The sequence below is a fragment of the Leptidea sinapis genome, chromosome 18 (assembly GCF_905404315.1).
Source record: "Leptidea sinapis chromosome 18, ilLepSina1.1, whole genome shotgun sequence".
NCBI classification, from domain to species: Eukaryota; Metazoa; Arthropoda; class Insecta; order Lepidoptera; family Pieridae; genus Leptidea; species Leptidea sinapis.
Genome location: NC_066282.1, coordinates 8,038,062 through 8,052,258, shown reverse-complemented (window position 1 = coordinate 8,052,258; position 14,197 = coordinate 8,038,062). Strand labels below are relative to the sequence as shown.

The following is a 14,197-nucleotide window of genomic DNA, read 5'->3' as shown; positions in this document are numbered from 1 at the left end:
GGTCAGCTTGTAAGAAATAAATATTATTCAAATAAAAGGTTTTTTACTTAATTACTTTGTTAGGTTAATAAACAGTTTCCTTAAATATACTACTACTGCTATTTCAGTACTTTTCTTTTCACAACCTTTCAACCAATACTAAATGTATGGGAGTGATTCATATCAAAATTTTGGATACTTCTCGTTTGATTTTTAAAAAGTTATTTATGCCATTTTACTGATTAGGTAATGTGCTTTTGTTATTAAAGTTACACCCTGTATATAAAAATAATAACATAATTGATTACAATAAAAATTCAAAGAAACGTTTCCTGTGATAATATTTCACATTACCTCCAGGGACGTGTGTAGAAGTGTATCGGGATATATTGTGATCAATCCTCTTAAGTGTCGGGACCAGGTGAACGAAACAACAGCAATAAGTCTAAACTAATTAACTTGTGCAAGTCATTTGTTGTGCACACACTCTACCAACATATCTTCTTGGAATTTATCAACTAAGTTTGTGGAATACTTTAGAGTTTCTAGTTTCTACTAAATCTTATACTATGAAAGGATCCATTATTGCTTAGCATATTTACTTATTTATATTTTGTATTTATTTTATAAGTACTTTAGAATTTCTAGTTTGTACTTAATGTTATAGTATTAAAGGAGCCATTATTCATAAAAATATATACTTATTTATATATATTTGATATTTATTAAAAATTTCAATTACGTTAGAGTTCTAATTTCTACTTTATCCTTATATTTTTTATCATATGGTGTATGCATAAGTATACGAAACACAACCTGTTTTGATCTATATTTATATTTGTACATTGCAAATATATTCTATATATACTTTTATAAATAAGTACATTTAACCAGTGCGAGGTTTCATGTTTATGGTGCTGGCGGGTATCACAGCGCCATTTTTGGTGTCTGGTCAATCCTTTAAAAGAGAAATGTGATATTTGTTGATCATAAAAGTTTCAACTTATTTTTTAAGATTTAGATTTAGTTTTATAAAACTTTACATACTTGTCTAAGTATGGATACAAAGCATTTTAATGTTTTGAAAGCACATAAATTATTTATCTATTCTCTAGTAAATAAATGAATTCGTGGTAAAACTTTCTGTGAACAAATACAATTAGCTGCAAGTCACTTTGATACGTCATGGAGTAACAGTTTCATTAACATCTTTATTAACGAAACCCTTACGTCAGCATCTAAAATAAATTAATTTATAAGCCACCATCCATTTTTTTATGTTTTATTTAAAATACATATCTATAAGTGTAAACGTTCTATTCAATACGTATTCATTTTTTTTAAATAATTAATCTTGGCAATAGGGAACTAATAAAGAAATTTAATTTTATTTCATCACTTACATTATTTTTTATATTTTAATTATTAGTTGTTGTAAATGTATTTATTATTTATTGTAAATTTAAACAAAATGGTAAAATTGTAAGTAAGGGCATTTAGTGGGTATTGCATAATATATATGCAGATGAATATTATTTTTTGTTAGTTAATAGAGTTCTCGTGACAGGCATCGTCATGCTCGCTTAACGCCATGCTTGTGGCGGCAATGTGGGGCGGGTCGCTGCATTCCCTAAAATATGCCCTGTACTTTTCCCGGGGCGTAAAAAGAATAGGGGAATCCCAGGCCCATGGGTGTCGTAAGAGGCGACTAAGGGCTTTTTAGAAGTGGGAGAGTCACGCTGCCGTCTTTTGACGTCAGCACAATCGGGCCAGACTCGTCCGGGTTAATTACCACACTCGCACAGAATACCGGCGTGAAGTAGCGGCCTAGTGCCGCTATGTTTCGCATAGGTTAGTGTCGAGGACCGGTGGCCATTCCACCCCCTCCACCCGAATATGACAGCGGAACTAAAAAAGATTTTACCCCAGGAGGGTACCGGCTCTACCAGAGTTGGAGAATCCCTACCCGGGCACTCTAGCTCGGGCTGCCCTTCGTATTCTGGGGAGGGCACAGAACCGCGCATGACCAAGGACAAACCACGGCACCCCGCTCTACACTCAACGTGGACTTTTGCAATATCAGGGGAATTCACTCCAATTTAAACGCCATCCACCACCACCTTGAGACGGCGCAGCCGGCCTTGTGTTTCCTTACTGAGACGCAGATAGCTCGACCTAGCGATACGTCACGTCATATTTAACGTACCCCGGGTACAAATTTGAGCACAATTTTTTGCCTCAAGCCGGGGTATGTGTGTACGTTAGGAAGGATATCTGCTGTCGCCGTCTCGGCAATTTTGAGGGTAGGGACCTGTCCACTCTCTGGCTCCGCGTAGATTTAGAGGACCGCGTCCGCATCTATGCGTGTGTCTACAGGTCCCATAGTGGTAACGCAGAAACCGATCATCTCATGGGGTGCATTCAAGCGACAATTGACGACGTACTTGCACAGATCCCCTCCGCTGAAATCGTAGTCTTGGGTGATTTCAACGGGCACAATGCCGAATGGCTTGGATCACGTACCACAGACTATGCAGGGCGATCTGTGCATAATTTTGCATCGGCGTATGGTCTGTCCCAATTGGTTGAGTCGCCAACGCGGCTCCCGGATGTGGATAGGCACATGCCGTCCTTATTGGATCTTCTGCTGACTACACATCCCGATGGTTACCAGGTCTTTGTCGACGCCCCTCTCGGAACGTCCGACCATTGCCTGGTCAGGAGTGTAGTGCCTATCCGACGCCAACGTCGCAGACCACCAGCGACCCGCCCGCACTACAAGTCAGCAGATTGGGATAGGATGCGTTCCTTTTTTGCATCCTACCCTTGGAGCAGGGTTTGTTTCCCTTCGGATGATCCTAGTGCCTGCGCCGATGCAGTAGCCGATGTGATACTACAGGGTATGGATATTTTTATACCAAACTCTGTAGTACCCATCGGTGGCAGATCACAGCCCTGGTTCGATGCGTCAGTTAAAGCAGCATCTGACTGCAAAAAACAGGTGTATCGAACTTGGGTTGCGGCGCTGGGCACAAAGGATCCGAACTGCACAGTTCTTAAGAGGAAATACAACCGTGCCTCCAGATTTTTTAAGCGGCAAATCGCCCGTGCAAAGTCAAAACACGTCGTCAAAATCGGCGAGCAGCTTTCCAGTTACCCGACCGGAACACGCAAGTTCTGGTCGTTGTCGAAAGCTGCTCTTGGTAACTTCAGCCAGCCGTCCATGCCGCCGTTGCACATGACTGGAATAACACCCTGGCCCATACGGCAAAAGAGAAAGCCGATCTCTTGTGCACTCTTTACGCCTCCAACACGACTCTTGACGATAACGGAATAACACCGCCGACCATCCCGCGGTGTCAGAGCTCTATGCCTGAAGTACAGTTCAGACAGGAAACTGTTAGGCGAGCTCTGTTTTCGTTGGACGTCAGGAAGTCGAGCGGGCCGGATGGCATTTCTCCAATCGTGCTTAGAACGTGTGACCCTGGGTTGACGCCGGTGCTAACACGTTTATTCCGGCACTCTTATTCTAAAGGCGTAGTCCCTGACTCATGGAAGTCTGCCCTTGTCTATCCGATCCAAAAAAAAGGAGACATTTCGGATCCGGAAAACTACAGGCCTATTGCTATTACCTCCCTGCTCTCCAAAATCATGGAGAGCATAATTAGCCGTCAGCTCTTGGTATACCTAGAGGGTCACCAGTTGATTAACGACCGACAATACGGGTTTCGCCATGGTCGGTCGGCAGGTGATCTTCTGGTATACCTGACACATAGATGGGCTGCGGCTATTGAAAGCAAGGGGGAAGGCCTGGCAGTTAGCCTGGATATAGCGAAGGCCATTGATCGTGTATGGCACAAGGCGCTCCTCTCCAAACTTCCATTATTTGGGCTTCCCGAGAGCTCGTTGTCGGCGATTTTTGCTCGAACCCGAAGCCCGTGAATTCTGGAGTGCCCCAAGGCTGTGTGCTGTCTCCCACGCTGTTTCTTCTGCATATCAATGATATGTTGGACACCTCCAATATTCATTGCTATGCAGACGACAGCACTAGTGATGCCATATACACGGGCCATGCAGGTCTCTCTCGGGAAATCGTCGACCAGTGCCGGGATAAACTTATGTCTTCTATCGAGTCCTCTCTTGAGAAGGTCGCGGAAGGGGGAAAATTGAACCTTGTCCAATTTAACCCCCAGAAGACTCAAGTTTGCGCGTTCACCACTAAAAAAACCCCATTTGTCGCATCACCGCTCTTCGACAACACTTCCTTCAAAGCCTCGCCTAGTATCGGAATACTGGGTCTCGAAATCTCGAGCGATTGCCAATTTCGTGGTCATCTGGAAGGCAAAGCCAAATTGGCTTCAAAGAAACTGGGCGTCATTAATAGAGCACGGCAATACTTCAAGCCGGCCCACATACTAGCGCTCTACAAAGCGCAGGTCCGGCCAGACATGGAGTATTGCTGTCATCTCTGGTCAGGCGCACCCCAGTATCAGCTCGATCCATTTGACCGCGTGCAACGCAGAGCAGCTCGAATTGTCGGGGACCCAGTGCGAACGGCTGGATCACTTGGCGTTGCGTACAGACGTCGCTTCATTGTGTGTCTTCTACCGAATTTATCTAGGGGAGTGTTCCGAAGAGCTGTTTAACCTGATTCCTGCTGCCGAATTCCACCTTCGTACGATACGCCACAAGTTAGGATATCTTCCTCACCATCTGGATGTGGCGGTCCTCCACAGTGCGGTTTTCAAGGAGCTTTCTTCCACGTACTACAAAGCTGTGGAACAAAGACCTTTCTTGTGCGGTGTTTCCGGGACGATACGACATGGGTACCTTCAAAAAAAGCGCGAACACCTTCCTTAAAGGCCGGCAACGCTCCTATGATTCCTCTGGTGTTGCAAGAGATTGTGGGCGGCGGTGATCACTTAACAACAGGTGACTCATACGCTCGTTAGTCCTCCTATTCCATAAAAAAATAAAATATAGTCGAGGGATATGGCTGGTATATACAGCTGGTCCATGCGTCATGAACGGGCGCTAGTTGTGGTGGCTGGATGATTTTTTATTAAAGTTATTATATATTTTAATAGTATGTTCGCAAATTGCCTTTATTTTATTTACGGTATGCAAACATAGAACGTCATTGACGGTATGTGTGGATTGATGCATCTACTGCATTGCATTGATGCATCTACTGCATTGCATTGATGCATCTACTGCATTGCATTGCATTATGTATGTATCCAATAACTATAACTATGTTTTTATTAATTAATTATTATTTTTTGACTTAGCCGTGGAAGGCATTTACTAATTTTCGTTTGAGTATTTTTGTTGCATCACTTTGCATATATTGTAATTGAAATGATTTGAAAATTTAATTGAAAATAAGATCTTGTATAGCACCATTCTCTTTTGTAAAGAACAACCTTAGAGTTTCTTGCTCGTTCGTCTCTAAGAAAATATGCTTTCCCAACGAGCTGTATGAAAAAATTACATATTTCAAGTGTAATGCACTTTACCTACGAAATAAAATATTTTTGATATTATTTGATTTAGTAATATAACAGCAATAATATCGATAAAACAAAACTACACACGAAAAAAAAAAGAATGACACAACAACTTCAGCTTAGCACGATATAACATGATGTTTATGGTAAGACAATGTGATTCCTCTGATGTTGCACGAAATAATGGGAAACTGTGATCACCTTCAGTTGATCTGATCAAGTAATAGAACTCTTCTTCGATAATATTCGTGAGCGGTCAGTTTTTTTATGACAATAGGGGATGAGACGAGCAGGGCATTTAACTGATGGTAATTGATACGCTCTGTCCATTACAATGCAGTGGCAGGATTCTTTATAAGCCCAAAAATCCTGAGCGGCACTACAATTATTACACTCGTCACCTTGAGACATAAGATGTTAAGTCTCATTTGCCCAATAATATCACTAGCTACAGCGCCCTTCAGACCGAAACACAGTAATGCAAACACAGTACTGCTTCACAACAAAAATAGGCGCCGTTGTGGTACCCATAATCTAGTTGGCATCCTGTGCAAAGGAGCCTCCCACTAGTTGAGTTCAGTCTCCCCGTCACGAACGGAATTCCTCACGTATTTTCAACGCTGAACATGTGATCGGATTTTAATATTTTGATTTTTTAAACTTATAAAGCGTTATTTATACCCACCATGAAGTTATCTCTCTTTCACTCTTTATGTAATCTTTATATAGTATTTTTCATATCTTTTTTTTACGAATAAAATCAAAGAGTTAAATTTAATATTTTAGTAAACAATTGATTTGAAATATTGATAAATTGGATGCAAAATACTATGACCTAAAAAATAACACGAAATAAAAATTGGCAATTTCCCAAAGGTTTGATCCCAGCAAGGCTTTACATTCAAAATTCGCTAGGCTTATGAGGCTACACAGTAACAAATAAATCTAAACAATTTGTTATTTTTTTAATGTGATAATCCACACTTTTGGGATTAATTACACAAATTAAATTTGAAAACAAAATTTATGAACGTTGCGGGACTCGAACCCGCGACTTCTCGCATTCCGTGCCAGCGGACTTCCACTGAGCCAATCTTTCGAGTGACGTATTATTAATAAGTCTCGTATCTTGTTCAACTTTCAGGTTGTGGCTTCATCTACAGGATCTACTTTACAGTTGATAACTTGCTCAACCCCAATATTTGCATATTAGTTAATTGACTTGAGATATCGCTCTTTTAAATCTAAACAATTTGTTATTTTTTTAAAGTGCTAACCTTACTTCTGGAATTAATAATAGCTAAATAGTGACCTGTCAAAAGTTTCAAATAAATATTCGATATTCACTTGATATTACACTATTTTATTTTAATTTAACTATGCCAAGGAATACGATGGTGCAACGCATTCTACAGTCTATGTTAAGGTCAGCGTTACTGCTAACGTTAAAATAGGCTTAAACTTTAACTATAACAGCTATATGATGCAACACAGCCTTAAGGAGTATCTCGGCCAGCGCTTAATGGAACGCCGGAGGGAACCGAACCAGGCATAGCGCTTTTCATTATGTGACAATTTCTTTAAGGCAACTCCCACCGCAAGTCGCAGTAGAACTTCGAATAATTTTGAACCCACGTAAAAATGCTGGCAATGTTTGTTTATCAGTCGATCATAAATTTATTATGAGTGAGTAAATGAGATTCAACCTTGTATTTATGTCTCATAAATGAGAAGGGTTTGATGTTTTTTGGGGAAATATTTAAATTATTAATAAGTTGGAAATATAAGAAACGTGTTATAAGTATTGGTTTCTTATGTTGAGGTTTAATAATATCGGCCAATATTTATAGCGTTCTTAGGTCACTTTTCCTTCAGGCATACTGAAAAGCTTTGGTAGCTAAAAATAAAAATTTTAAGTTAAAGTTTTTTCTTTCAAGAGTATCTACTTGTAATTATAATAACACGGTCACGAGTCAATGTTGATTAAGTTGAAGGTCCAAAGAAACGTCTGTATAAATAAAAAATATTAATTTTATGTAATAATTATCTTTAAAATTCAGTTATAACTTTCAATATCACGACTTAAAAGTCGAATATCTAGTCTTTCAAAAAGTATTTTGTTAAATAAATATGTTTTTATTTAATTGCTAATTACAAAAAATATATTGCTATGAGCGAGTGGTCACATATTTTTGTTCACTTGACTTTTATTTTTTGGGTGGAATTAAAATTAAAAAGTAGCCTTACAACATGAATCGTTAAAAATCCTATCAAAATTGCCCAGCCGTTTCGAAGAAAAGCTCTCTATTAAAAATATATAAACTACTAATTTAAAACATGCCTTTACAAACCGCACACCTTCCTTAAAGGCCGGCAACGCTCCTGTGATTCCTCTGGAGTTGCAAGAGAATGGCGGTGATCACTTAACACCAGGTGACCCGTACGCTCGTTTGTGGAGGACAAAAATTTCCATAAAAAAAAAAACAAGGAAATATTCTAGGACCAAAACACCAAATCTTTAAAATAATAAATTTATTTTTAAGTATTATTATTATTTTGTAACGATTATTTTACTAACAGAGTCGTGTTGTATATCAAGACAGCAATAATGACATAAGCCATTTATTACTTCAATTATATTTTTATATAACTCATTCAAGATCAGTTTAAGTACTACCACGGAATTACCGTTCCGAAATAAATGGCGCTCTGAGAGATGATAGATGTATATGATAATTTATATTAACACAAATTGCTCTTTATTACTTTGTATGAAATATTTGGTATGTAAAACGCTTTGTAATGTAACATTCATATATTGGAAGCAGCACTTTGTTAATTACAGCCATTGTAAAATACTCTATTGATTCAAAAGAGTGGCCGTTGTGTTTCTTGTATGTTCTTCTCACGAGCTCTACTTTTTTCGAACATTCAGTGATTTAAAAAAAATATTTATAGTAACGATTCATAGCTTAAGCCTATTTGAATAAAGCTTATTTGATTTAATTGACTTTATAGTAATCAATCATTTACTGTATTTATTATTAGGTAGAAAAAATCATTTTTATATTGCACAGATAATCATAATTTATTTTGTGAGCCCACGTTTGATCGTTTATAAAATATGTAGTAAAGTTGCACATAGTATTTTCTTTGATTTACGCAAGTGTTACACATATAAATAAAACACTTTTAAAGGATTAAAACGCGTGTAATTGTGACTATTTTTACATTATGTGTTTGCGTAAAAGTTACATTTTTATTTTAGTTAAGTTCAAGACCTTTCCAGATCTCGTTTTCAGGGGGACTGCAGATGAAGTCTAATCTCTACTGACATCTAATGTTAACAGCGTTACAATGTAGTAAAGTTTATTGTAATGATATGAAATCCAGATCTTAAATATACAATGTGTCCTCTATCCACACTAATTTAAATATTCATTAACACTATTAAAATTATTTTCTAGCAGCCAAAAAGTTTTGAATTAAACATTTAATTTGATAGTACTTTAGGTCCTCGGGCAATTTGTTATATAATTTTATACACATGCTATGGCTGTTTTTAAGGAAAAGTGTTGTTTTGACAATGTTTAAAAACCTGTCTTAACATCGTCTGGGATTATTAATATTAACACTAGCTGACCCGACAGATGTTGTTCTGTACATAATAAATAAAATACTGTTTTTAATGAATTTGCCAATAATAATTCATAACATCAAGAATTATTTCGTAACATATGCTCCTTGTTGTTATAATTTTTTTTTCATGATACTTAAATATTAACATATCTTAAAACTTACACTTTCACCAGTGAAGTTTCCAACAATTTATACGACACTTTTAGTTAAAAGGTAAGCAATGGTAAGATAAAAACCACAAAACAAAAGTAATACAAATTAACAACTAATTACAAGCTATATAATTTACACAATACTTTACATGCCTATTATACAATACTATAATGAATTAGTTACAAATGAGATAAGTATTCAGAAAAAAAATGTAAGAATGGGGTTAAAAAAAATCAGTAATTATTTAAATCAAACCAATGATCTGAAAACATTTAACTTTTTCATGAAATATGTCAATATGACTGTATGCTCTATTATAACAGCTACATGCCCGAATTATAAACCTGTTCTTTCCATGTACTGTTCTTGCATAGGCAACATCTAATACATCTTTACATCGGGATGTAGGCCTTCTGCAGTGGTATAATGAAATTGTTTCACAGCAGAACTGTCAAACCGTACGTCAACAAATTCTCTTACAGAAAGTGTGTCCATACTAAACAGATATTGGAAATAAAAATAATTATGGGTCCCAAATCGAAATAAAAACTATCCTATCTCTCAAGTTGGACTAAACTGTACTCCATGAAGTAATCCCCATTAAAATCCGTTCATTAGTTTAGGAGTCCATCACGGACAAACAACGTGACACGTAATTTGTATATATAATGATATTGATATGATTGTTTGGTAACAAAAATTCAAATAATAACCCTATAAGCCATACATTGAGCTCATTAATTACGAGCGCAACCTCTTAATTTCTCACGAGGGAAATGTGCAAGTTTCAATGAAACGTCAAGTTAAATTGATGGGCTAGGCTTCTGACCGTTGGTTGAAAGCTAAAGGCGGGTTAGCGTTCGCGGCAGTCGCTCCTCCGTAGCCAGTGTGGCCACACGTTTCTGTTTTGTGGACACAACTCGCCATGTGGCTGACAGCCATGTGACTTGCCGCGTGCGCAATAACCTTTATAAAAATTAGTATTTATTGCTTTCTTTTGGGGTTATGCCTTGGGGAATACGTCCCTTGGGGATTAAGTAGTACTTAACTTAATTGTTTTAGAATTTTAAGTGAATTAATAGTTGTTTATTTTAATATGTAGTAAAGGATTAATGATTATGTTAATTACTCTTTGATGTATAAGATTAATTAGTTCAACACGGACTTATGGGACTAGAAGTGACAATGACGTGATGCGACGAAGCAACATGAAGTCGTCGATAATTATCGCTGTTTCCATCATGCTGGTGGTGCCTGGCCCTTCCAGTACAAACTCTGACAACTTAGGTCTGTGGCTTTAAGACTTTTCAAATGCACTTTTTTGTTTTCAAATACACTACTTATCTATTATTAATTTGTTTTTGATATGGCATATTTTCTGTAGTGTTGCTATTTTTGTTTCATCTAAGAATGGTACTTTGTTACGCTTGGATTTCTATTTTTATTTCTACAGTTTGGGACAGTTACCATGGCAACGCTCAATCCTCAAAACAAACAATGATTGTTTGTGATTTTTTCTTTGTTGGATTGCCAAGCTTTCACGTAATGTCTGTATGTAAAGAAGTCTTATATAATTTATACGTCTAGATAGATGTTCTTGCTGTTAGACAACCGATGTAAGCTAGCCATGGTTATTACTTTAGTGTGCGTGACAAGCTACGTCTTACACTCGAGATTCGTAAGTCACACTGTGTTAGTGTGCTAAAAATAGAGGTTAACCGTCAACCTCAATTTTTTTTGACGTTATCACAGCTGCCGCAATCTATCTAGATGTATGAATGATCTAAAATAAAAGGATAAGTTTATATGAATGCCTTCAGAGAAATAGTTGACTCTAAAAATAAAATAGGTTGATTTAATTGTTTTTGCTTTATATGGGTTTTACTTTGTTTGATAATTAGTGCTATAAAATGAAATAGAATATTTTATTTGCGTCATTTTTCTGCTATAGAGTTCAGTTTAATATTAATTGAGGTCATGTATGAAATGCCTTTGTTTAATAAGCTGTTTTATGTATTCACGTGTCGGTCCATTTGTTATGAATTACCCTGAAGTTTTAAATAGCTTCGTATTTTTTTGCATTCTCTGAAGCCTTCTAGTCAAAACAGAGCCTCCCGTTATTTGCTTTTGTCGAGTCGTGTTGCTTTTGTTAAACATAACTCACGTGCTAGACTCAAAGCTATTTATTCACCCCTTTTCATTCGTTCTTGTATTCTCACGTGAATTAATTGGACAATAGTAATTAATGATAAATTTAATTGGTATGACTAAGTATCGAAATGGCTAATGAAAACTTATTATATGTGTTTGATATTTATTTTTTAATAATACTCTCTGTTGGTTTTTTTTTTTTTAATATCAAAGACTTGGTGGAGAGGTAATAACCAGGTGCCTATGGCCATTCACAATATAAAATGAGTCGTTAAAAGATCAAGGGGTGAATGAATGAATGAATGAAAATTTCTTATTACACTAATAGAAAAAATGTTTAAATTTTAACAGTTTTTACAGTTATGGTAGTAAAATCAGGCGACCTTATCGCTAATCAGCGATCCGCTTCCAGGCAACCTATAGGAGGGTTTTCATAAGGCAATTAATTAAGTATTACTATATGATATATTTATACACACATAACACAAATATAGACATATAGACAAACACACAACTTATATTTATATAGTTAGATACGTAACGCATAAAAAAGGGGAGAAAAAAAATTGAGCATAACGACGACAAAATTATAAGACTAACCTTAGATTAAGGATTGGTATTCGCTGCGCTCCAACTAGATACCGCACTACCTAAGAACAATAGCTTTTTTACTACGGCTACTATTAGATGCTTGTGTGCGTGGCATCTTGACACTCAACGACATCTTTCAAATTTTTCATTGAAATTAATAAAATATAAAATGCTTACTGATGATATGTTATCCCAGTGTCTTTCTTATTTTTTGAAGACTTACTACGCAAATTTTAGTTTTAATTATTAGCAATGTTTAACACATGTGGCACGTCAATGTCACACATTGTTCGAGACTGGCTCGAGTACGCCCACTTGGCGTAGTATTATTTGCCGCACTTTGCAGCTATTCCTGCGGTATCTACTTGGACCGCAGCGGAGAGCAATCCTTAATCTTAGAGACTAACTATATTTTATAATATTTATATTTTACAATTTCACTAAGCAATTCGTTCCAATGAATAGTTTTTTTTTAATTCAACAATCGTGAAAGCTTTTCTTATTTATATAGATAGGAACTTTCTACAGACTGAATCAACCACTAATGAATTTGAAATAAAGGTTCTAATGTGATGAGGACATATTAAATTTGAAGAGCTTCAGACCAGCATAAGTATCACCCACCTAAACAATCTTTTTCTTTTAATACTGGAGAGATGCATTACCAGTCAAGGCTGAAGTCAGTGGGAGGCTCCTTTGCACAGGATACCGGCTAGATTACCACAATGGCACCTTTTTCTGTGGGAAAGCAGTAATCTGTAAGTATTATTTTGTGTCGGTCTGAAGGGCGAAGCTAGTGAAATTACTGTGCAAATAAGACTTGACATCTTATGTCTCAAGGTGACGAGAGCGCAATTGTAGTGCCACTCAGAATTTTTGGTTTTAAATAATCCTGAGTGGCATTGGATTATTATTAGCAGGGTGTATTAATTACCATTAGCTGAAAATCCTGGTCGTCTCGTCTCTTCATGAAAAATGCTCTGGAGGTCGCTAAGTCGTATCAGTTTGGGAATTTGTTCGACATTTGTTTCCACAAAGACTCCCATTCCCAGACCCAGGGAGTGGCCAAAAACTTTTCTGCAAGATGCGCGATTGGAGAATTCCAGTTCTGAACGTAATAAGAATGGAGTGCCCTGTGGTGAACCTTGGCTTCTGATACATACCTTAATACTTCTTCTTCTATTTAACTACTTAATTTAAGGCGCGGATTGACTAGGATTGTAAACGTTACAACCAACGGTATAATATATATTTCTGTTGATCAGGCTAAGCTGCAAATGGGCATTAATTTTACTCGTATTTTTTTGTGTATTCAAAATTTACATATTAAATTGAATAATTGTTCGGTTTAAGTTTTAGGGAAGTACTAATTCTATCAAATTCTTTAAAAAAGAATGTTGTTAGCGCTGAATATTCAGAGATTTTTGACTCCAAAGATTATTTTGGATATTTGGAGCATTGGATATTCAAATTATATATAAATATTCTATTCAGTTTAAATCTTTGTTTAAGTCCTTCTTTGTGCACTGTAATTTTTGCATTAGAATATTTTCATTGCTTTAGGTTGCAATCGACTCTCTAAGAAACCAAGTTTTTGTGGATATTGAGGTATGACCGCGCCTTAATCAAAATTATTAACACCACTTGTGTTTTTCAATTTAGTCTTTTGGCGCGATCGAAAAATTATAAAAGTATTTTTTTATGATGCGCACGCACATTGACAACCTATCGTTGGTTAGTGAACTAGACCATTCGAAACATACTTCAGATAATAAGCCTCTTGTAACTCATATATATACTGAACCACAACCCATGGACGGGAATTCAATAAATTTCTATATGTATAAGATATAAACTAAAAACAAACATATCTTTCTCACTGTTTAAAAATAATCGAATAGATAAATCTTATACGATGTAATCACGGACTAGAAAGAAAAAGGACTCCGCGCCGTGATATTAGCAAGTGAAGCACCTATAAGCTAGTGTGTGTACGGTTACGGGGGATACCAGACACAATTTTATCTCCCTTATTGTTTTTACACTTTTTCACAACGCACGACGGCAATTTTAAAATATTTTATTGCGACGCAACCTGATCTGTCACAGACGATGGCAAATCTCATAATGGCGGCCGGTCGGCTTGTATTAGTGTAAGTGTATGCGTGGGGCTA

General features: G+C 36.7%; 1 protein-coding gene across 2 annotated transcripts in view; it reads left to right on the top strand.

Annotated features, from left to right (window-relative positions):
* LOC126969431 (uncharacterized) overlaps positions 1 to 14,197 on the top strand; it is an 82,231-nt gene that overhangs the window by 676 nt on the left and 67,358 nt on the right. Inside the window, exon 1 of one of the 2 annotated variants that reach the window (XM_050814842.1) lies at positions 10,178 to 10,568. The exons of the other annotated variant lie outside the window; for it this stretch is intronic. Within the exon in view, the coding sequence (XP_050670799.1) occupies positions 10,475 to 10,568 (94 nt within the window). The 5' untranslated portion in view covers positions 10,178 to 10,474. Of the gene's footprint in view, positions 1 to 10,177; positions 10,569 to 14,197 lie in introns of those variants that run through there. 2 annotated transcript variants of the gene reach the window in all.